Below are 24,654 nucleotides of genomic sequence, written 5' to 3'. Positions count from 1 at the left end.
AGAAACAAAGTGCTGAGCTTGAATTTATGGAGAAATGGCAACATGGTCTTTAAAATAAATCTCAATTGCTTTCAAACCATGAGAACCGTTTGCAGTATGTGTGTGTCTCTCTCTCTCTCGGCATATTTAAATCTGAAGGTGAAGCACTTCTGATTAGAAAAACAGAGAGCAACCCAGAGCATCCTCTTCTCACCCTAGCAAGAGTCCGGAGGAGCTCTGCTTTTAGTTCTTTCGAAGGAATCAAGCCATCTTCTCTAGGTAATGCTGAATTTACTTTTGGTCTTTCACGACCGGTTCCTTCCTGAACTCTTTCCCAAAAGCTGCCCCAGGCACATCTCAAACTCTACCTCCAACTTTTAATGACAGCATCCTCTACTCCACTGCTCCTGTGTGTTTTGCCCTGGCCACTCTGCACAGGGGACCCTTACGGTCAGTTCCAGCTCCGCCCATGACATTAACGTTGTCACCTTAATCTCTTAGCCCTAGTTCCCATGCCTGTCAGCTGCAAACCACACCACCATGTATTTCTTACTCTAAAGATGCACCTCAGTCCCTTCAATTCTCTGCTTGTGGCACATAATAGCTTAGTCCCCTGAGGGCTGCACTATTTTGGGCTAATTCTGGTTGTTGGGCTTGGTGTGCAGGTGCTGGTTGGGGGTTGATGGACTGGGAGATATGGGTCAGTAATTTGAAGGTCCCTTCTAGCCTTAAACTCTACGACTAATGTCTTAAAGACTGAAGTCCACCTCTTGATTAAATATATATACAGTCGAACCTCAGAGTTATGAACACCAGAGTTACCACAAACTCTCATTTGGAACCGGAAGTACGCACTCAGGCAGCAGAGACACCAAAAAAAGCAAATGCAGGACAATGCCGTGTTAAATGTAAACCAGTAAAAAAAATTAAGGGAACGTTTAAAAAAAGATTTGAGAAGGTAAGGAAACTGTTTCTGTGCTCGTTACCTTTAAGTTAAGATGGTTAAAAGCAGCGTTTTTTTGTCTGCATCGCCGAGTTTCAAAGCTGTATTAAGTCAAGGTTCAGTTGTCAACTTTTGAAAGAACCACCCTAATGTTTTGTTCCGAGTTAGGTACAACCTCCATTCCCCCAGGGGTTCCTGACTCTGGGGTTCCACTGTACCCACACATCCTGTTTGGAACGGGCGAGGCCCACCATCTCCTGCAGGGTACCTGGTGCCCTGGCCGCAGGGAGCCCTCAGGGTAGCAGCCTGATGAAGGGGAGAAAGGGAGTGAAGCAGGTTCTGTGGCCCCCAGCGAACTGGGAGCCTTGTCCCAGGAAAAGAGCAGGCTGCAGGTTACCTTAACCCTTCTCTGCGCTTGGCACGGAAACCGCCACAATTGCTGCCCGACCCTCAGCTTGCCAGAGCCAAACCTGGCGCCCCGGGAGAAGGTGAGAGTTACTCGTGGCAAGCGCGCCCCCTGCCTTTGGCTGGCGGGAACAGTGGGGCCTCACCTTGGACTTGAAGGCGCATCACTCCAGCCCTCTGGCTGGTGCGGGGAGAAGGGGGATCCCCCATCGGAGCGCATGAGCCCCCTTCCCCGAGGCTGCACGTGGAAAGGCTCTGGATTGAACTCCCTTGAGCAGCCCTGGCCTGCTTAGGAGGGGGGCATGGGAGGGGGAGAGTCCTCTGAAGAACTTCTCCAGCTTCCCTCTCCTGCTGGGAGCCAGTTTCCCACACAGCTCCCCCCGCTGGGGCTGGGATTCCCCCAGAGCTCCCCCCGCCTCTGCTGGCGCAGGGATTCCCCCAGAGCTCTCCCCGCTGGGAGAGAGCCACGTCCACTCACCTCCCTTTGGGAGTGGGATTTCCCCACAGCCCCCGCCCCCCGGGGGGGGCGAGATCCCCCTCTCCTTCAGTGGAGGGGACACCCCCCATTAACCCCCCCTTCTGCAGGGGGGTGAGAGCCTCATAGCCCCCGCAGGTGGAGTCCCCATGGGGCTCTCCGCACTCCAGCTGGAGGGGGGGGACGGACACCCCCCGCCATCTCCTTCCTGCTGGGGGGCGAGATCCCGCCCCCAGACCGGCCTCCTTCTCCAGGGGCTGAGTTCCCCCATAGCCCGCCCCACACTCCAGCAGAGGCCGCCACCCCACCCTCACCCCGGGGGGGGTGGGAGGGGCGAGTATCCCCCGCAGGGTCCTGGAAGCGCCCCGCCCCCCTGTGGAACGCGCTGTAGCCAGCCAGCGACATGTAGCCACTTCCCCGTGTTACGTCACCGCCCCCCCGCCCCCGCTGCTGGGCTCCGGCTGCTGCTGCCGCGGGCGGCGACAGGGCAACCCCGGGGCCGCGGCTCCTCCTCCGCCTGGGCCCATGTGAAACAGGGCCAGGCTACTTCCGCCTCCCCGCGGCCAGCTCGGAGCCGGGGGCCAGTGCGGCTCGGGACCTGGCTTTGGAAACGGGCGCAGAGCGGCTGAGGACTCGCACGCTCAGTGCACCCACGCGACCCAGGTACTCGCCCTTCACGCCCCTGGTAAGGGCCTCGCTCCCTCCTGCGCCCGCCGCTGCTAGAAGAGGAAAGTGACAGGTGGAGCCAGCCAGCCAGCCATGCCCTTCCCAGGGGGCCAAGCAGGTCCAGGCAGCCAGGACTTCCCTGCCAGCAGATTTTGGGGTGCAGCTAAAAGCTGGATCCAGCCAGCGAGCCCGTTTCATTCATCCCATGGCTGCTGACAGCTGGGGCAACAAATTCCAGTTTGGCCTGCTCGGAATGAGGCGCCCGCAATCCTGTTTTGTCTCCTAAATACAAATTAATCAGATGCCTGGACTTTAGTCAGCAAAGTTGGGAAAAAAGTCTGGCCTTGGTACTTTTCCAGGCCTGGTAAAGAACAGCAGCAGAGGAATCTTGGTTCCAAATACCCTAAGAAGGAATTGGTAAACTGGTAGGGAGCAGATTCTCAGCTGGTGTAAATTAGCTTGACCCCAGTGATGTCAGTGGACCTATGTCGATTTATGCCACAGGATAGTTGGGGGGTAGGGGAGGATGGCAGGCAAGGGACTCCTAGGAGAAGCAGGATTTTACAATCCTTAACTTCTGGGCAGGTTTCCTGGCTCTGAACTTTACTTCCCAGTTCTAAAAGCTTCCACTGGAGGATGTTTAAAAATGCAAACAAAAAAATTGTAAGGGGGGGGGGGGAGAAATCCCAATTTTATATAAATTTGAAAGAGTGAATGAGGAAAGGATTAGCAACAGAGCCCTGCTCGCACACATCTTCTTTGCTTAAAGTGACATTTTTATTGAAGAACCCCCCCCATGACAGAACAAAAAACCAACAGAAGAATAGAAAGGTAAAGTAAAGTAATGGGTGTAGAGGAACGGGGGGTACGGAGTGGAAGGAGACGGACATCTCCAGTTTCCACCTGCAGGAAGTAATCAAAGGTTTCTAAAAAGTGAGACCAAATCTTTTAAAATTTGACTGAGGTCCCTCTTCTCCAAAACATCACATGCTCTTCAGCTGCTAGCTCAGCCACTGTTACTTCCCAAGCTTCTATCCCGGGAGGCAAATGATTATTTTTTAAAAAGTCATTTCATAGAGCACCATGAACGTGTTCAAAGTGCCAGTTCTCCCTTGCAAAAAGATAGTTTCACCTGGTGCCAAGTGCATAAACAGAGCAAACAGAACCTTGGATGACGAATGCAACCTCGATCTGACTCACCAAGGAAAAGGGTTACAGAGATGCATGTCAAAGTTCTGGACATTTGTTGGACCTGTTTTGAAAGGGAAGTATTCCGTTTTGTTTGTTTTTGTTTTTCAAGAAGTTTCGGTGAACCAGAATATTTCATGGAAGGGGAGGACAACTTCCTTAGATAGATGTCTGATCTCACACATGAAGCAATTGGAGGGTTTCTGTGAGATAGTAAAACTACTAGCTAGAGTGAAATTGTAAATTTCCCCCCAAAAGCTAGATTGTTGTGGAGTTTTTGTTTTGAGTTTTTTAAAGGCACTCTTTTCAGATGCTCCTTTAAATACTGGAAGATTTTTCCAGAGGGTCAGATATTCTGTTGGTCCTCTATAGCCAGTATTCCTCCTGAATGACAGACACATCAACCTTCCACTACTGGTCTGGCCCTCTGCACCCTACTAGAGTGAGTTCTGATACTACATTAAACTTGCTGCCAGAAGACACTGGTAAGTCCCAAGATCTTAACAAGATTCAGAAGAGGGATTAGATATGGATATGGATAATGTGAACATCCACAATTTTATGAGATTGTATCTATGTAAGGGATATAAACCCGCATGCTTAAGGGCATAAACTAACTGAAAGGACATAAGCCTGGAGTTAGGAAGACGCTTTCCCTATGGACAACTTATTCCATAACTGCCCATTAAGAGGATTCGTGCACTTTCCATCTGGGATAGGTGACTGTTGGAGACAGGACGTTGGATGAGATGGACCATTGTTCTGATCCACTCTGGCGATTTTTATGTTTCTAAAAATATGTCAATAACTTAGCACTGATTCGCAAAAAGAAAAGGAGTACTTGTGGCACCTTAGAGACTAACCAATTTATTTGAGCATGAGCTTTCGTGAGCTACAGCTCACTTCATCGGATGCATACCGTGGAAACGCAGCAGACTTTATATACACACAGAGAACATGAAACAATACCTCCTCCCACCCCACTGTCCTGCTGGTAATAGCTTATCTAAAGTGATCATCAAGTTGGGCTCACGAAAGCTCATGCTCAAATAAATTGGTTAGTCTCTAAGGTGCCACAAGTACTCCTTTTCTTTTTGCGAATACAGACTAACACGGCTGTTACTCTGAAACTTAGCACTGATTATACATTTACAATGCACACTTTAAAGTATGGTAAGTGTGTATAGCTTTGCCATTTGCTTAGAGTTATATATACTTGCAATAATGTGTGTAGTAAAGATGCATAATACCAAGCAAATGGCAAAGACTATCTACATACCAAAGAGGAGTGACGTTCTTTAAAAAGGTGTGGTGTAGACACAATGCCGACAGCACAGTGACCTTAGGCCAACCTCGCACGGAGCGCCCAGACTCTGCCTGGCACGTTTCTGTAACTTCCCATTCTGTTTGATTGCAGATCCAGCTGGTGAGCTTTAAAGAGGATGAGGATGGCAGCACTACCCCCCGATCCTAAAAGTATTTGGGAGAAGAGCCGCTGAGGACGAGAGGATTTATGTATTACCAAAGTGTGCCCGGTGCTTTACAGAACACAAAAGGGACACAGGCCTTTGCTCCATCCCTGCATCCAGAGGCTGTAATATGCTCTTTTCATCACCTGCTTCTTCAGCAAACTGTCTGGATAACCAGTTGAAGAGATGGCAGAGGCTGGCGGGGCCCAGCCAAGCTTTGAGGGGGTCTTCAGCATTTTATCTAGGATCCCAAAAGAGAGACTCGTTAGCCTCAAACATAAGCTGAAGCACATGAGATCCTGCACGAGCAGCTGCAAGCTATTGCAAGCCATGGTCCTGCTGACTTTGGGACGAGAGGTAGATGCAAGGATATGCCTGGACGCTTTGGGTGATGAGGAAGGAGCCCTCTGTATCCGGAGGAGCAAATGGGGTACTGCAGGCCGCGAGAACCCGCTGACTCCCCAGCAGGAGGCAGGTGCCCTTCTGGCCCTGGCACGGATCTACTCGCTGCTGGTAGAGGAAAATCTGTGCACTTACCTGGCCAGGGACAATGCCTACAAAGCTGCCCTTGCGGCCTTCAGAGCCAGTGAGGATCCTAGGAGAGACAGACAGAGCAGCATCTTAGCCGAGGCTCAGGAAAAGTGCGGGATCGACTTCAGCCCCACAGAGACGGGTAATGAATTTAAGACACTGAGGTCCGACCCTGGGCATTTCCTGACTGCCAGCCTGGCTCCAGTGGTGAGGAGCCCCCGAGTACAGATCAGGAGCAGATCGGTTCCTTCGGGGCCTCAGACTTTGCATTCCTCTGGCAGCCCGGCCTCCTTCATCAGCCACTTTGAGATCAGCCCGTCCCCCACAATGGAGTTTCACACCTGCTCGACTCACCATAACCACATCCCGCAGCCCAGCAAGCTTTGTGGGGGTGCCATGAGCTGCACCGTGCAGCCTGGCGGAGGGAGAGTCAGCCCCGGCCCACGGGACACCGGCCAGTTCAGCAGCTCCACTGCACTCCCTCTGCAAAGCCAAGTAAGAAGCCACCCATCTGAGAATCCCCTGGCTGGTAGCTTTGTTCCCCCATCTCTTCCAGTTCCCGAAACCCCACTTCTGCATCAGAGAGCTGTGCACTGTCCTGTGGAATGCACTGACCCGCCCACCATGGTGACAGCAGAACTGCAGGAACTAGGAGAGCGCATGGTCCAAAAGCCAGAGCAAGAGTCACCTACCGAGCTCCCTCGCTTGTGTACCCCAGGGCCAGCTGCTGGTTCCATCCGAGTGCCAGTAGAGGATTCCTGTGTCCTAACAGAGAAAGCAGACACGGCATCCTTCTCCTCTTCAGGGGGCTGCCCTCCTCCCCAGGCAGCAGCCGCCCCCACACCGGAGCTGGACTGTGGCGAGAAAAGGTTCTTCAGTTTCGTTGTCCTGCACGCCAGCGAAGATCTGGCCATTGCCTGCCGGGTTAAGGAGATGCTGGAGAGCATGGGGGTACCCGACGGTGCCACATTCTGTGAGGAGTTCCTCATCCCTGGCCAGTGCCAGCTGACTTGCTTCCAGGATGCCATAGAGAACTCTGCCTTCACCCTCCTGCTGCTGACCCAGAACTTCCAGTCCCGCTTCTGCGTGCACCAGATGAACATGGCCCTGATGGATTCCCTCCAGCGGCGGCCCAAGTACAACTCCGTCATCCCTTTCGTGCCCAAGGAGAACTCCTCGAAGAAGTGCCCGATCCCCAGCATGCTGGTGGGGGTGGTGCCTCTGGACGAGAGCTCCCCTGTGTTCTCCAGGACGGTGAAGAACACCTTCTGCCTCAGGAGAATCAGTGAGCAGAAGGCAATGTGGAGCCAGTTACAGCACATCCAGGAACACCACAGGAAACAGCAGCAGCATCAGGAACACCTCCAGATGCTGCAACAGAGCTTAGCTGGTCTGAACTGGGGGTCCCAGCCTGGCTATCCACCCCAAATGCCTTTGCCAGGACTGTTGCCATATCCTGCAGGAATTCAGCAACTTCTGGAGCTTGTGTCTAGTCTCCAACTCCAGACACCCTCTCTTCCAACGTTTGCCCCCCCTGCCATGTACCAGCCTCACCCAGCTAATCAGTTCATGCCCACCCAGTCGGCTCCCTCCCCTTCCCAGCACTTCATCCTCCCACCAAGCCACCAAAACATGATGCAGGGGCCAGGAGGCCCCCAGCCCCTCATCATTCAGAATGCTCAAATGGTGCAGATTGGGGACCACAATCAGATGCAGGTGGAGAGGACCAGGCTGCGGGCTGAGAGCTCCGATGAAGAGACCAGCGAGGGTCACTGATTGGAGGGGACGGAACTCAACACGGTCTGGAGAAAGTAGCACTTAGTTTCATAGCTAAATTGCAAGCTGTCTAGGGCAGGGGCTGTGGTCTTTGTTACTTGCCTGCCCAGTGAGGACAGGTCCCCCTCCTCGCCTCTGGTGGAGCACGGAGAGCTTGGAAGGAAGTGACCGTCCGTCTCTTCTGCTGAAGGAAAGAGAATGAGAATGAGGAAAAGAAAGACTCAAATTCCTGGGAAAATATTTCCCACAACTCTTGTGGGACTCAAAGGTTTTTGAAATAAATTTTAGTTAATTTATTCCTCTTCCTCTACGTTCTCGCCTTCTTGCCAGGGTGGGAAGGGCAGTCATTGGTCTTATTCTTAATGCTACCTCTCTAGGACCTGTCCTGTGTGCCAACAGCTATGGGGAGACAGTGTGGCCCAATGGATAGGGCCAGGGACTGGGACTCCTGGGTTCTATTCCTGGCTCTGCCACTGATTTGCTGCATCACCTTGGGTGAGTTACTTAGGCCAAAGTTTGTCCCCCCTCCAACTGAGATGCATGGTGATCCCTGCACTTCAATACCCAGCACCTTACCTGCTGCCAAGAGCTTGACCAGCACCCTCTGGTGAGAAGCCAGTATAAAATGTTGAAGTACCACTCTCTCGGTGGCTGTATTATCCCTGAGGCAAGGAGGGGAGCGGGTTATCAGAAGCGCCTGAACCTGGGAAGAGGTCCTCCCCCTGTGATAATGGTCAGTAAAAAACTTAGATAGGAGGTGCCCGTGTTTGTGTACACGCCTACGTGTGTGCGTGCAGAAGTGGGTGTTGATGTGCCACTTCAGATGGAAAAAATCAAATCCCTGACTTGTCTACATCAACCCCACAACACAGAGCTGTGGAGCCCTTGGCAGGAAGGTAAAAGAACAAGTCCAGTTGCGTGACAGCACTGGGCCCAGCACAAAGTCAAAGGGCAAGTGTCTTTCCTCCCCCTTGGAAGTGTGAATGTCCAGGCATTGCCTATGCACGATCAAAAGCAGCACAACGTGTCAGCACGGTTGACAAAACTGATATTGCACTACCGCTTGCATTTAGAAACGGGCATTAATCTCCCATTGTGCACTTGACTCCAGCTGTTACACCAGATTCTTTGTAGGGACCCTTAATCTGCAGTCAGCTACTCTGGTGATTAGGCTCATTCAAGGGCCAGGCTCTGTCCTCAGTGAGACACACATCTCGCACTGAAGTCAGTGGGAGTGACACCTGTTGAACGCGGGCTGATTTGGCCCCAAGAAAATAGCGGGCGTGAGGTCTGTATTTCTGGACGAAAGGCGATTTAGCTGAAGTGCCTAAGTCCTGTGGAACTGGCCGGCCGTAGGTAAGCCAGCCAACTGCCCAACCAACTAGCAGGCTTTGAAAGACCGTTGTCTTGAAAATGTACCGGCCAAGGCACAAAACCTCTTCGCTGCAGATTCCAAACAGTGCTCACTCCCCTGCAAATAACACTTTGCACAGCTACGGACACTCAAATGATCAGGCTCCCCGGAGCTTGTACCCTTCAATATCCAAAGATTAGTGGTGTCCCAACAACCTTTGGGCAACTGAGATTGTACCATAGTTTTAAAGCACTCTGTGAAAGCTCAGAGCAACCTACAGCACAAGGGTCCAGACAAATTTACAGTTGTATTAAGCAACATCTGCTGTATGCGTCCACGGAATTAATCAATGTGTGTTAAACGGGGACTGAGATGTCACAGGGATGAATGCTTTAGAAATGCCAAGATAAAGGGCCATTCACAGCACCTGTGATGTAACTGTCTGTTAATTAAGATGGGATTTATCAATTTCCCTATTTGCAGAGGACATGTCTATTCTCCCCTATGTATATAACAATAAACACTCCCAACAGGACAAGCTAGGATTGTCATTGCACCCTTACATTTTGGATTCAACCTTCAAATTACGGTGAATGTAGTTTTTATATGTGTTCATTGCCCTTCATCCTCCCTGCAGCATTAGGAGAAACAAACCTGCAGCATCATCCCTCTGCAATCAAACATCATGAATCAGCCCCCCCCCACCCCCAAAAGAGTTATGAGATTGGCTTAAAAGTCATGGGACTTGAATGTTGGGTTCTTTTTATCTCCCTTCTCGGCTTGAGTCTTGGGGGGTGGAGTTTGCTGCAACCAGGAGGGCTAGAAACATAATTTTTTTAAAGGAAAGCTGAGATTCTTATATAATCACTTGACTCCAGGCGCTGGGATTTTAAGGCTAAATATTGCAAAGACCCCATGATAGGCCCAAAAACAGGCCAATACACACAATGGTGGAGGCCATAAGGGAAATCTCCCATGTATGGCTCTATTCTGAAAAGCAACTTTATGAAAATGGCTGATGCGGGGGGGGAGGGAATTGCCCATTTATTATTACATCTCTTATAGTCACGTTTAAAGGCCCTAAAGTCAGAACAGGGCCCCACTAGCTGCTGTGCAAACACAGATGCTCCTTGCCTATTGTGGCCCAACAACTGCCAGGGCAAATTTTGCCCGAAGAAAGAATGGGAATGGTGGTCATGGTGCAGTGTGTATGCAGTGGGGAGGCTGTTCCATCTATCAGTACTGCAAATTCATCGGGCTCAGCGAGAGACAGAGAAAATTGCCCCGGGGTTGAGCAAACCCAAGCGGCGGACTATTAGACAGCTGATACAAAAAGGCTCTCTCTTCTCACTGAAGCTACATGAAAAGCCCGAGGGGGAAAGGTGGAACTGGAGAACGCAGTTGCAGAGCTGGCTTTTTTCTTCCTCCTTGAGTTACAAAAAGGAGAGAACCAGACACTTCCTTAGGGGAAAAGCTCTTTACCTGGCCGGAGCTTCCTGTACGCCCAGGTGAAGCCACCACTACATCCTTCCCAGTGGACCACTCCGTTGTCAAGTGGCTACTGTGAGCGCGGCTCTTTATACCCGCTCCCAGCACTGCCTGGGACTCAGACTGCACCACTGCAACTTCCTGTGAGGGGGTGGGAAAGTGCCCAGTATTCGGGAATGGTTTGTTCTAATTCATTCTGTTGGCAGACCCTCCCTGACACATTTCTGGCTGCAGGGAGCTAAAGAGGAAAACTGGTTTCATAACTCAAATAAAACAAAAACACACAGTAAACAGAAAGAAGGTGGAAAGGGCTGATTGGTTGAAACTAAAAGGGGATGAAGCCGGGGGATTGTAAATTTGCGCTCCAGGAGCTGGAAGGTCAAATCCAGGTCAGGACTCAGTGCTGGTGGGGGCAGCATGTTAGAACGGAGCCTGAGGCATGCACACGCCTATAACTGGCCTTTCTGAAAGGGTGACTGTTACCTGGTGTTAGGATACAGATATTCAGGCCTGTCTGTAAAGGCCTATACTCTAAGAATGTAGGTATATGTTTATCATTTAGCTAGTTATAGAGGTATAAAAGAAAGAATCAAAATCACTGTCTGCCTGTGCAAGGGCCTTCTCTCACTGTGACAGTCTGAGGCCCTGTGCTTAGGCTAAGGACTTTGGCTAAACAGTAGCGGCAGCCAACAGCTGGGAAGCGAACGGGCACCAGTCACACTGACATAAGGCAGTTTAAGGCTGTTAAAAAGGTGATCCAATCTATCACCTCCAGAGAAAGGGAAGAGCCTTGAAGATTTAAAGAAAACTTATGCTCTAATAAATTTGTTAGTCTCTAAGGTGCCACAAGTACTCCTTTTCTTTTTAAAGAAAACTTAGTTTGATACCATCCTGCCTGGCAAGAACTCACTTATCAATAGCTGGGGTGTGAAATCACCATTTCTGTGTTGTTCTATCACTATAGTCCCCATTTTCCTATTGTTTGTCTGTATAATCTCTGTCTGGTTCTGTGATTGTTTCTGTCTGCTGTATAATTAATTTTGTTGGGTGTAAACCAATCAAGGTGGTGGGATATAATTGGTTAAATAATCATGTTACAATATGTTAGGATTGGTTATTTAAATTTAAGTAAAATGATTGGTTAAGGTATAGTTGAGAATATTACTATATAAATTAGGGGCAAACAGGAAGTAAGTTGGGATTTGAAAATAAGGAAAAAGGAACTTGGATTTAAGCTTACTAGAAGTTCAACCCAATAAACATTGAATTGTTTGCACCTTCGGACTTTGGGTATTGTTGCTCTCTGTTCATGCGAGAAGGACCAGGGAAGTGGGAGGGTGAAGGAATAAGCCCTCTAACACCTGAGACTTTCAAAATTCATTTTTTTTTTTACTGCTGCTCCAAATCAAAGTCCCCCGACTTCTGAAATGTACAGCAGGTTCCTGATTTCTTTCACTAACTTTGCATGTCTGGGATTTGCATCTTCCATACTACAGCTGTCATGCAGCAGAGTTGAGCTGGTTTCTGTGTGGCTCATGTCTTATCACCATGACTGGCTTCTGCTGGCCGAGGTCTGCTACGCCATGAAGTTGTGTGTGTGTCATTTGAAGAGAGTGGGGTTGAACAGGTGGCCCTGCCACTAGAACTCAGCCAACAATTTTGCAGATGATGCATGAGTCTGGAGAGACTCCAGCTCATTCCGCCAGAGCCTCAGGGTGGAGAGCAGTAACAGCAGTGTCTGAAGCCAGCAGCTCTGGTTCTCCCTATGCACAGTTCCGCCGAGTAACATTCTCACACAGTCAGAAAACCCTGCTTTGCCCACCGTCCATGCTTCCAAAGCTACCTGCTGGCTATTGAGAAAATAGTGCCAGTACTGTGTGAGGCCTGTTGGGAACCACCAGAATGGATTTATCAATGTCTGACACTGTAAGATCTAATTGCTGCCTAGGGCAGACAGGTGGACCATGATCACAAGCAAAGTTCATAAAAAAAACAGCGCCGGGGTGGTGCCTGGGTGGAGTTTCTATGGCTCTCTTGTCTCCATCGTTACCAGAGCTGCTGCTTCACGTGAGTTATGTGCACTGTCATCGAGCCTTTTTTTGGGTGTGAAATAGCAAGAGCCTTCCAAGGAGCTGACGTGCCCAACGTTCGCCGTGTCACATCTCTGGACACAAGCAGAAGAGCAAAATGAGAAGTGGCTGTGGCAGAGCCTCAATGCGGGGCCACTCAGCTCCATTAGCTTCCCCCAGGAAGAGCTGCCGGGCTGAGTCACAGCCAGAGAAACATATATTCGGTATTTAGGGGAAATGCTCAGCAGAAAGGAAGTTCCTGGCTGTGATGTAAAATATTTCAAAATGCTTGATACTTTGCTGCGGCTTCCACCTCCTCCAAGAGGGACTTTTGGGCCAAGCAGAACTGTCAGTTGCATAAGCAGATCCTGACTCCCACCTTCCCCCCATCAGTGTTTTTGCTCCCAAGGCTGGATTTTCAGAGGAGCTCCACACCACTCCCAGCTCCAAAGTCAATGAGAACTGGGGGGTGCTTAGCATCTTTAGAAGCAAGCTATTCAGACGGGAGGGGTATTTTTGTGGTTAAGACGCTGGGAGGGGACTCGGGAGAACTGGGTTCAGTTCCTGTCTCCGTCACAGGCCACCTCTGGGACCTTGGGCAAGTCACTTTGGCCCAGATCCTCAAATGTATTTCAACTCCTACCTCCCACTGATGGGGGTTAGGAGGCTAAATATCCTGGAGGCTCTGGGCTTTCATCTCCTGGGGTGGGTCTCAATTCCACACCTGTAAAAGAGAGAGAACACTTCCTTTTGTCCGTCGTTTCTATTTCAATCGCAAGCTGTTTGGGGCACGGTCTGTCTCTTACCATATGTCTGTACAGCACCCAGCGCCACGTGGTCTGGACCTCAGTTGGAGCCCCTTGGTGCTACTGTAATACAAATAATAATGTGGGTGAAGAAGGCTTTCTCCCAGCCCAGTTTCTCTGCTTTGATCTTGCAGTGCTCAAATGGTGACAGTAGAATCATCGCCAGGGCAAGAGTTAGCACAGCATCAAATGAAAGTAACTGCACTGCAGGATGCAGGGGATGGTCTGGGAGGAAGCATGACCTTTCGTGTCTTCTGTAATAGCAAAGGGAACACAGTCAGGCATGGGCGGGCCAGGGCCATTTCTGTCTGGTCCAGGCCCCGCCTGGAAAGAGTTTTAAATCAGTGTTGTTACCAGAAAGCGGAGCTAGAACCCAGCCTCCACCCATGCTTGGCCCTGGTAAGTTGTGTTAGTCCATGACAGGGTTTAGGCTAACCCACTTGGGGGGAAAAAAATACCCGGTGCCCACTGCTCCCGCCAACTGTCAGGGAGTCATGTGAATACCACTAGCCCTGGGTGTTGGAGGATGCAGCCCAAGCCAGACCCTCTGTGGATGGACAAAGCACTTTTCCTGGTCCCTCCGCTTTGGTTCCCAAACCCAGGGGCTGCAGAATGCGGGCTAGCACTCCATCCCTGCCCTCACAAGACCCCGAGCATGCCTAGGCTCCGTAAGAGCAGTGTGAGTTAAGGATGCAGTGGGAGGATTTCCACTGGTGGGCCTGTGGGAGTTGGAATCAGACCTTCACCTTAAGGGGGATTTACAATAGCACAGATATAGATACTTTTGAGTAAAATATCCATCACCTCCCTGGTCATTCGTCTCGACATTATCTCAAGCTGCAGCCATTCAGCAGGTCTGGCAGTAGGGGGCTCTCTAGTGCCATGAAGCCATCGAGTAATTAGATGGCTCACAACAGGGACAAGGGAGCCAGGGAACAACCCAGAGGCCCTTGCCTCTGTCCATCAAGCCACATGGCAGCACCTTGCCTGTCTTCAGAGGGGTCATGGTTATCCTGCAAAGGGGCAGGGATCGAGAGAGCCGCTGAATCCCCGTTCAGATAAGGCTGCAGGGATCAACTATCTGATATGTAAGCGAAGGAACTGCCCTTAACGTGAGAGTCACAGCTCAGGGGGAGAAACATCTCCGTTTGCGGCATCCCGCCAGCTCCTTCTCACTGCATCATGCAGCCCCTTGCACTGTCATAGACACATAGCAGGAGGTGGTGCCTGCTGAGTTAGTCCAAGCCTGTATCAGACTAAGGGTGCATCCACACTTTGGGTTGGAGGTGTAATTTCCAGCTCGGGTAGGTGTAAAATCCCTTCATGAGGTTTCTAAAACAGCTAGTGACAGGGTCCAGCTGGAAGACAAGCTGGGTTATAGAGCTCTGGGGTTTGGTGCAGTGTTGTTTGAAAACTCTCGGTGGGGCCTGGACAGCGCTGGACGTGGCCCTGGCTTTGATCAAGTGAAGGTGCTAAAAACCAAAGCCTAGCAGCCTGCAGAGGCAGCAGGATGGGCTAGCCGCCCTCACTTCAATCCCACCCAGCCCCACGGGACATATTTGGGCAGCAAACCTATCCCACCGCAGCTACACGTCTACATTTAGTGCACTAGCTCAATCAGAGCTAGCGCAGGTATGTCCACCCGCCCTGGGAATCACCTCCAGCCCCAAGCTGATACCCCTTAAGAACACGTGGTCTAGTAGTTAAAGCACAGGACTGGGGGGCAGTAGCACTGAGCTCTGTCCAGCACACTGTGAGCTTGGACTAGGCACTTGCCCTCTTTGTCCCTGTCCGTGGAGGTAATTCCCTTCCCCTGAGGGATGGCGTGAGGCTTAGCTCACCTGGGAGCTCCTTGGATGAGAGGATGGGTGAGACAGCGAGCGCCAAATCACACACTCCGACCTCCTGCACAACCTGCCCCTCCCAGCCAGACCAGGGCCTGCACCCCACTGCTCCTTCATAACCAACCCCACAGGATGTGGCTTCCACTGTCAGAACAGCTCAGCTTTTATTTTTAGCTGTGTAGCGGGACTTGGTAGTAGCAAGCGTGACTTGCTTTTTATAGCGCTTGCTCAGGGCTTCCAAAGGGAATGGCAGGAGCCAGGGGCCTGGATCCAAAGAGTTTCCTTCTCAGCATTTCCCCTCCCCTTACATAACCTTCCTTTGCCTAGGCATTGCGTTACCACTCCAGGCACACAGCTGTGGTGCCTGTTCTGATACCCAGGGCCACCTTTTCCTAGGGAACGGAATATGTAATACCTCCCCCCACCATGTTTTACATGACACATTTATGGAGAAGCAGAACGGACTGCTCAGGTGAAGGGGCTGACAACTCAACAACAGAGTGCAGCTGATGTAGTTTGTGCAGATGGGACCCTCTTACTGGGCTCAAATTGTTGGGATGAGGCACATTGGGAGGGGAGGCCTGGCCTATAGAGTTTTGATTGTGTTTTTTTACACTTTAAATGTACCAGGAATGTCAAGTCTTACCCATTTCTGCCAGAAGTCTCCGGGCAGGACCAGAGAACTGGGAGAGCAGCTTTCTCAGCTCTCAAGTGAAAGACAGAGGAGGAACAGAACCTTTCACAAGACGCTTTTTCCTTCCCAACACTTTTGGCTTTGAAGCCAATGGGCGTTATTGTCAAGCAAGACCCTCAGCATTTTAACCAGAATGACTCAAAATCCCTTTGCCCTGTCAACCGCTCAGCTTTCACTTGGTACCAGTGAGATCCTCATGTCCCTAGCTCTTCAGCCAACCAAAGACACAGCCAGGAAAAACAGGGCAGAGAAAGGGTAAAAATTACAAATAGGTGACTTTTGAGAATGGGATTTAGGTGCCTAACAACCACAGGTGCTTTTGACATTTATTTCCAAGTCCTGAATTTCTGGTGTAAAAACCAAGCATTTGTTTTTTAAACGCACACACACAACCCACCTGTCATGAAAGCAAAAAGAGACTAAAGCCCCATTTTTGTCTTTTACAGTTCACTTTTAACACCTTTTGCCTGAGACTCCCACACTAAAGTCACGCACTCTCCCTTTGGGGTGGCAGATTTCCTTAACTAGGGAGCATACAGGCTGGTTGTGGAGGGCAGTCAGGACAGAGCTGCGTGTGTGTATATTTCAATGCACATTTTTAAGGGGAGGTTCTAGTTATGTTTTAAGACCCTCATTAAAATTTACCTACAAAACTCTCAACCATGCCATGCTAGGACACTGCTTATCACCAGGCTCTAACAGTCTGTTACCTTGTACTCCTCTAGTCTGTTCTATCTACATGTTTTCCTAGCTTATCCAGCTCTTTGTTGTGTGTTTGTACAGTGCTTAAGTCAAGGGACCCCACTCTCCTTGAGGCACTACCTCCATACATATAACAAACAATGACTATGGGGTCTGTATGCTTGTGGCCAAGCTACAGAACTGATCCTGCAAATGCTCTTTGTGCAAATAACCATGCTCACAGGAGTGGTCTCACTGGATTCAGTGGGACTCGTGCCACAAGCAAAGGAGAGGGGAGACAGATTGCTGAGGAGAGAGAGGAAAGGATTTTACTGTATGAAGGGATTAGGAGTCAGGAAGAATTCTGCTGTGTGTTTCTCTCCCAACCCCCCCCCAGGAAGAGAGAGGACTTTGCTGGGACATTTACAGTCTCACCCAGGCTTGTCTAAGCTCTAGCAGGGCTAGTTTTAAACAGGGGGTTTTCTCCATCATTTTGGCACCTGAGCAGTCTGTGTCATATCTCTCTAGTGCGATATACAGTATAATTCCAGTGATCCAAATGCCCTTTATCGAAAAATCCAACTTGACTGAATCCATGGTGCATCCCCCCCCGCCGTTAATTAACAGCACTTCCATTTCTCTGCACACCAGCTTCTCTGAAAGTTTCAGCTGTCCCCCAGGCCTGTTGAGTGTGCAGTAACAGGAAACCCCAATGTGAGCTGTGCCCTGTGACCGCCCAAGAGGAAGCGTATAACACTATCTCTGACACCCCCAAGGCTTTCCACACAGGTCCTGTCTTCACCAGAGATATTTTTGAGCATTTGTGACCCTCTAAGTGCTCCTGCTATGCCCTGTGAGCCAGGGAAACACTGATGCTATCCCTATCTTTAAACTCCAGGCTCTGCCCTTTGTAAACACTGATCATATAACATGAGCATGGGATGATCCAGGGAGCCTAAAAGATCTCCATAGAAGGGCACTAGCAATTGGCCCCAGCAAAGCCTCAGGTGAATCTTTCCCTCTTTGCATTTCTACAGAGACCCGCACAGTAGCCATTTATTGGTCCGGGGAGCTGAGTGTGGGAATCAGAGCTGGCATTTAAAAAATAAAGTGAGAACCAAAAAGAAAGAGAAATCTGTGAAGGGAGAATTTGCAGGATCGTTTCAGGAGAGCGACATAAGCCAGGGTTCATGACTGTCCTCGTAAAAAATCTCTACCCTCCGCCCCAGCTAATCATCCAGTTAGTAACACAGTCCCTAAACATTTCACGGAGCCAGGCAACTGCCTGTTCTACCCTGCACAGCAGTCAGCCCAGCCAACACCTACAGTAAATAATGGCTGTTACGTGGTAATTATACTTCAATTCACACAGTGATTTCACTTACCCAGTAATTACCATTAACATGTAATTGTAAGGTGCAAAATAAATATGGCCTTTCTGCCATGTGAAGCTTCCCCTTTCATGAGGCTCCAATCAATAGCCAGATTCCACAGTTACCTGATCACATGGTCACAGCTTCAGATTTCTTACTGCCCTTTAACAGCTCTCTTTATCACTAGCCTCATGACTGCTCTGGGTACAAGAGGGGAGCTAATCAAAGGATGTCCTGAAGGGGCCCATGGCAGTTATAATGTCCCAGTATGAATGGGGCCCTTTCAAAAACAAAAACACATACCACATCCAAGATTTCCAAGTGGCTATTAATTTGGATACCCAACCTGAGACACCTTAAAGCAGCCTGTCTTTCAGAATGCACCGAGCACCTGCCCTATGAAAGTCAGGTCACCTTTAAGGTCACTTAAGTTGGCCATCCAGCAACCGAAGCATCCAAGATCTGTAGGCACTTAGGACAATCTTCCCAGAGCCTATATTTTTAAAATCAGCACCCATAGCTCCACTGACACAGATGGAGTTACACTGATTTACACCACCTGAGGATCTGACCCAAAAGCTGTGACCAAACTGACAAACTCCATAAACTCAGGGTGCAGGGACAGTCAGCTAGTTTAGGCCTGAAGTTTACAACTTATTGAAATACACTTAAGAAGTTTTACAGAATCTTCCAACAGCGAATGTTTTCATTCATTTTAAATGCTGATTAAAATAATGCATTTGCATTTAAACCTTCCCCTGCAATTTTTCCATTCCAATGACAACAGCATGGTGCTAATGCAGGAAAGCCAGAAAGTGAGCCTCACTAGAAACAGAAGGGAAACTATTTTCAGTGACAAAACACAGAAATGTAGGTAGATGAGTAAACAGACAATGTAGGCAGCTAATCTGTTTTTTGCTAAATTAAGATCTCTAAATCCAGCAACACACGATGATAGCATGGCCCACTGCGCTCTTGTGGAGATCCACTGACTTCATGGAGGATAGGCCCAACAATGGCTATTAGCCAGGATGGTGTCCCTAGCCTCTGTTTGCCAGAAGCTAGGAATGGGCAACAGGGGATGGATCACTTGATGATTACCTGTTCTGTTCATTCCCTCTGGGGCACCTGGCATTGGCCACTGTTGAAAGACAGGACATTGGGCTAGATGGACCTTTGGTCTGAGCCAGTATGGCCATTCTTATGAGCAATTCCTCCCATTTATTGCTCAAAGAATTTCACTCTCTCCTCCTCTGCCCCCCGACCCCAATGAAACTGAGATCCTAAAAACACAGTCCTAGCATCAAAGAATTCCAAGGCATTTGCATTCCATCAGCATTTGTTTTGTTTTATTATTTAAAGTTAGGAGCACTCATCAGCTCACAAAGTGAAGTCATTTGTGCAGTTTAATCCGTATCAGCCACAAGGAGGAAAACATTGTACCTAAATTAACCCTGCACTTTACACCTTGATAAGAGTTAAACCTTCTTGCCTCATAAATAAAACATTTAATAGTTAACACTGCAAAACTAAATGGCAGCTCTACAATATCCTTACCGGGCAGAGAACACTGGATTATTGAGGTTTATGGTTCAGCTGGCCTGTAAATACTAGTAGAGCAGCTTCGTTAGATCACAGTGCATGGGCATTTATCAAGAGTTCTGCTCTCCTGAAAGCTCAGAGGGGCAGTTGTTTCACCTGCAGCTATGCATTTCGCTCCGACTGCTAAAGCAGTCATTCCTGCTGAGACAAAATAAAATGCAGGGACTGCATCATGTTTGCCAGCACCAATTGCTCAACACAAAGCAGGGTTCTGCTGAGGTGGACAAATATCTGCCCTGAGGCAATGGGTAACAAACTTCTGTCCAGGTCCTAATTAAACAAAACCAGCTCACCCCAAGAGTAGCCAGATGAAGTCAGATTTTTATTTCAAACTTTAAACTAGCACCATACTTAGTATAGCTGCAGAAAGAACCAAAAGCCAAAAACAGCAAGAGTCAGTGGCCCTTTCAAAGGAGGTTCGCAGAACAGGACACTTCAAAGCCCAGTGGATCAGTGCCATTCAACTTTAAAAATAAAAAAAATTATCCTTCATTAACATTCCTTGCCTGCTCTTTCCTCCAACCCTGGGTCACCCCACACTGCAACAAATGCTCACCTGCTTTAAAGAAACCTCCAAGCTCTGTCCACCCTGCAAACATTCTCTGATCCTGGAATGGCTTGAAAGAGGGGATCTCAAGCACCAGCTTAAGTAACATGGTTTTGGCCTGCAGACCATTCTAGATGGGCCAACCCCCACTGAGTCCATGAAGAGCTAAGTCTACGTAGGCACAGGGGCTGGTCCCTGCAAAACTGGTAAGATCGAGGCTCTTGCCAGCCACAGCGCCATACTGATTAAAAAAATAATAAAAAAAAAAATAATAAAAAAAAAAATCAGAAGTCCCCTCCTTCATATAAGCCAGTGTTTGCTGACAAAACCATGTTACTAAGGTTGGCCTTGAAATGGAAGTACAGGATTGGAGAAACCTTGCAGAGCGACCAGGGCCTGGCTCTGGCGGGGAAAAAGAAAACCCAGCTTTGCAAACAGCAGTCAAAAATCTCACAATTTTGCACCACTTGTTACATGGGTATTTTTCTTGGGGGGGGGGAGGGGGAAGGGGGGGTAATCACCACCCCCAGCTGGGAAGTTGTGCAAATGGCAACTAGCCCTGCTGGGCACTAGCCACCCAGCTTTTAGGCTTATGTGCCAAATGTGGGAAGGAAAAAGGGACTAGATTAAATTGAAGATGTGGATATTTTATTCCTTTGCTTGCATTACTATTGGTTCAGTCCTTTGGGGTGGGGTGCACAGAAGAGGTGCACATATGCGAATTTGTAGCAACCCTAAAGCATAATGACCGAATTAATTCAGCACTTATGGGAAGGGGACAGGTGGAAGGATACAGGGGAATCTCCTGCAAAATCTCCCAATTGCCTTCTCCCTTGAGGATGAGATGGTTAGCGAAGGGGAAAGGCAGCAGCTGCAGCCTCCTCTTGGTTCGGTTCAGTGAAGGCTTCAGGCACCTGGGGATGAAGAGGAAGCAAGACAGCCACAGTGACAAGCTCTTGAGTTTCCTTCCCCTATAGGATAAGCTCAGTGATGGGAAAGAACAATAGCTACAGCCTGTCTCAATGCAACGAAGGCTTCCAGCACCCAGGGAGAGGATCTGCCCCCAGACCTTGGATTTCCCTCCCTCTTAGGGATGATGAGCGGGTCTGTGGGAAAGGCTGCTGACTTCAGTCCTCCCACCCTAATGAAGTTCAATGAAGGCCTCCAGCTCCTCAGGGATGAAGCCCTTGTAAGGGATCTTGTGCTTGTCCAGGGCACGGGCAGCAAGGCACTGGAGGGTAATGTAGTTAAAGGGCTGCATCATGCTCTTGGTAAGCAGCTTCTCATCCAGCAGCTCGTAAGCTGTCTGCTTGAAGGCGTTGGTGGCGTCCATGTGGGCCCCGGCCTCCATCAGGGCACTCATGATCAGCGGGCAGCTGTTCTGGGCAGCAATGTGCAGCGGGGTGTTGTTGTCATAGTCACGGCTGTCTGGGTCAGCCCCACACTCTAGCAGCAGGTTCACAACATGGAGCGATGGGAACTTGCCCACTGGGTAGCGCCCCACTGTGGTGGTGTCCTTGTCCACTGCCATGTGCAAGGGAGTGAACCCGTTCTTGGCCCTGGGACTGCACTTGAGCAAGCAGTAGATGGTCTGGCGCTTCTGGTGCTCCTGCTCAGGGGTGCATTCCACCTTCTCCAGCAGGAAGACCAGATGGAGGATGATGGCTAGTGCCTTGGTGAACTGTGCAGAGTCAGCCACTGGGTCCTTGTGAAGCAGAAGCGCCCGCTCTACCTCCCGGACCCCTTTGCTCAGCACTCCCATGAGGTCGGAGAAGCCCAGCTGAGTAGCTAAGGTGCCCTTGGAGCGGTCCTGAAGCACATAGGAGAAGAGCTCAGCAAAAGAAAGGAAGCTGCTGGCAGTCATGGGGCTGAGGGGCTCCAGATTGCCTTGCTGCATGTCCAGGGCATACTTCCACAGGTTAATACAGCGTTCAAAGTTGCCCGAGTCAGCATAGACTGCCCCCCGGTAACGGATGTAATACGAGGTGTCTGGATGAGAGGGGCCCAGGATGCGCTCTCGGATCAGAAGTGCCTGCATGCGCATCTCATCCGGGTCAGTGATCAGGGCTTCTAGTTCCTCCAGGGTGCTCACCTCCCGAGAGTAGTCATAAGCCAGCACCAGCTGCCGGGGCTCAGGCTTGCTCAGGTACTGGCCCCCCTGGTGCCGAAGCTCCATGGCTCTTCGCCAGTACTTGAGAGCCCCCAGCAGGTCACGCTTCTTATCCACAAAGGTGGCTCCTAGCAGCTCCAGGGCTTCTACAGCAGCCCCCCGACTGCAGCACTCAAAAGGGCCCTGCTGCTCATCCTGGCTAGTGGCACAGCATCCCTTCTGGCCCTCTTGCTGCCCTTCCTCGGGGCAGCACTGATGCGTTTCCTGGCCACTACCACAACCCCTCTGCTGCCGCCCCCTTGCAGTGCAGACCCCGTCCTCATTCCCCAACATCTCATCCCCCTCCTCGTTTTGCAGCCCTCCTTGGATGAGGTACTCCACGATGTTGGTGTGCCCGGTGACGCTGGCAGCCAGCAGCGGGGTCATGCCGTAACCATCCCGCTCCATGCGGGCCTTGGCGCGGAGCAGCAGCTGCAGGATCTCCAGGCTCCCGGACTCGGCGCAGTCGTGCAGGGCGGTGTTGCCCTTCACGCTGCGGCGGTTGACGTCCGCCCCCTTCTCCAGCAGGTAGCCGGCGATCTCGCGGTGCCCCTTGTAGCAGGAGATCATCAGGCAGGTATGCCCGTGGCGGTTGGCCACCTCCAGGTCGGCCCCCCGCTCCCCCACCAGGTAGCGCACGATCTCCAGGTGCCCGTCGAAGCAGGCGGCCCGCAGCGGGGTGGAGTTGGTCAGCGTGGTCTGGTTCACCGAGGCCCCCCGCTCCAGCAGGCAGCGCACCACCGCCAAGTGGCCGGCGGCCGAGGCGGCCCACAGCGGCGGCGCCCCCTCGATGGTCTCGCCGTCGAAGCTGACCGAGCCCCCCTCCTCCACCCGGGCGCCGCAGTGGTCCAGCAGGTACTCCACCACCTCCCGGTGCCCGTGGCGGGCGGCGATCAGCAGCGGGGTCCCCCCTCCGCCCGGCCCGGCCGTCAGGGCCTCCAGCTCCTCCCGGCTCCGGCTGCCCAGCACCTTCTGCAGCAGCTTCAGCTTCCCGTCGCGGGCCGCGTTGTAGACGGCCGTGCGCAGGTCCATGGCCACGGCGAGCGGCCCAGGCCCCCCCTGGCCATGGGGCGGCTGCTCCGCCGGGCCCGGGGCAGGGGCGCGAGAGAAGGACGGGGACCGCCCAACGGAGACCCCGGCCTCGGGCGGCGGCGGCAACCTTCAGTGCCGCTCCCCCGCCGCCATCTTAGGGTCTTAATACAAAACAAAATGGCGTCCCCGAGCGTCTGAGGGGAGAGCGGGGAATTCTGGGACGCGTAGTTTATCCGGCGCCGCCCTTCCGTGGCCTGCAAGGAGGAGCCGGGCGGCCAGGAGACCGCCTTTCCCAGCAGGCAACGGGAAGGAGCTTCCGCCGTCGGAGCCCGCGGGCGACGCCGGGCGTGTGCGAGGTGGAGTTTGGGAAATGGAGTTCTGCCGTCGCCGCCCTGTCGCCGCCAGTATCGGGAGCCTGGCCCGCGGGAGACTACATTTCCCAGCAGTGCAATGGGGAACGTCGCCTCTCCGGGAGCCGGCCGGGCCGCTCGTGGGCGTAGGGGGTTCTGGGAAATGTAGTTGTCTAACCTCAGCGTGGCGTGAGAGTCTACAGAGGTTCCAGTTCATCCCTCCCGCTCCCGGGCGGGTTCCCAGCATTTAGTGCACATGAACACCTGCTGGGGGATAGGTGGTTTGGGTTGCCAACCCTCCAGGATTGTCCTGGAGTCTCCAGGAATTGACGATTAATCTTTAATTAAAGATTATGTCATGTGAGGAAACCTCCAGGGATTCCTCCAACCAAAGATGGCAACCGCACCCAGCATGCAACGGGCTCTGGTCAGTGGATGTAGCGATGCAACCTCCCCGTCTTCCTCCATCACCCATCCACCCCATTCCATAGGCGCTGGTCCTGGGGTGGCTGCCGCATCCCCTGGCTTGAAGGGGTTTCCGTCATATACAGGGTTTATAGTTGGGTTCAGTGGCTCACAGCACCCCTGCACCGTTCCCCCATCCCTCTCCCGCACTATCCATCCAGCATCCACTCTCTACCCATCCCATCCCATCCCGCTGTCTCTCCATCCATCTCTCCTCCTAGCTTAGATGTGCATATAGCACCTATCGCTTTGTGTAGTGACATCAAACAGGACTCTGTGGAAGGAAATGCAGCCACTTCGGGTCAGTCAACTGGTCCCAACGCACATCGGGGTAGAGAAGGCAAATGTTTTCCCAAAGACACGGTGGCTTTCCACGAGCCTTGCAAAAAGTGTTTTGTATCTTCATTCAAAGCAGACAGGACCTTGGCTTTTTGAGATTTCCGCTGTGACTTCATAATATGTATAAATTGAATCCGATATCTTTATTTTTAAAAATGTCTTGAACTGGTTAAACTCCAAATACAGTAGTTACAAGGAGCAACATCACAAAAACACAGCTGTGCTTTGCACAGCCCTAACTCGGTATATTTTACAAATGTAAATGCAGCAGCTGTAATAGATCTATGACACTTTTTTGTTTTTCAGGAGAGTCCCATGAACTCCTGGCTGGGACAATGTGGTCTAGAGATAATAAACATCAGAATGTGTGTAACAGTAGCCACTGGGACCAGTGTGTGCTGACTCCTGCCACGAGACAAGGAGCATAAT

General features: G+C 51.0%; 2 protein-coding genes across 3 annotated transcripts; one reads left to right on the top strand and one right to left on the bottom strand.

The window, feature by feature from the left end:
• The first annotated feature begins 4,715 nt into the window (after positions 1–4,715).
• Positions 4,716–7,714, top strand: TICAM1 (TIR domain containing adaptor molecule 1). The gene has a single exon (XM_077842153.1). The coding sequence runs from the start codon at positions 5,312–5,314 to the stop codon at positions 7,430–7,432; it is 2,121 nt and encodes a 706-aa protein (XP_077698279.1). The 5' UTR covers positions 4,716–5,311; the 3' UTR covers positions 7,433–7,714.
• Positions 7,715–11,639: 3,925 nt separating this feature from the next.
• Positions 11,640–23,224, bottom strand: FEM1A (fem-1 homolog A). 2 transcript variants are annotated; one of them, XM_077842155.1, is made up of 4 exons: positions 19,299–23,224; positions 15,640–15,895; positions 13,150–13,212; positions 11,640–13,067 (listed from the first exon to the last, which is right to left on the bottom strand). In XM_077842155.1, the coding sequence occupies exon 1, from the start codon at positions 23,069–23,071 to the stop codon at positions 21,032–21,034; it is 2,040 nt and encodes a 679-aa protein (XP_077698281.1). In that variant the 5' UTR covers positions 23,072–23,224; the 3' UTR covers positions 11,640–13,067; positions 13,150–13,212; positions 15,640–15,895; positions 19,299–21,031. The 2 variants fall into 2 exon arrangements, with proteins under 2 accessions (XP_077698281.1, XP_077698280.1); XM_077842154.1 differs by lacking the exon at positions 15,640–15,895.
• Positions 23,225–24,654: the final 1,430 nt, after the last annotated feature.

The sequence above is a fragment of the Eretmochelys imbricata genome, chromosome 25, assembly GCF_965152235.1.
Source record: "Eretmochelys imbricata isolate rEreImb1 chromosome 25, rEreImb1.hap1, whole genome shotgun sequence".
Lineage (NCBI taxonomy): Eukaryota > Metazoa > Chordata > Testudines > Cheloniidae > Eretmochelys > Eretmochelys imbricata.
This window is presented reverse-complemented; position numbering and strand designations above follow the sequence as displayed.

What these genes read in the sequence shown, in the direction of transcription:
- FEM1A (XM_077842155.1), bottom strand. Translation starts at nt 23,071, where the DNA reads ATGGACCTGCGCACGGCCGTCTACAACGCGGCCCGCGACGGGAAGCTG.
- TICAM1 (XM_077842153.1), top strand. Translation starts at nt 5,312, where the DNA reads ATGGCAGAGGCTGGCGGGGCCCAGCCAAGCTTTGAGGGGGTCTTCAGC.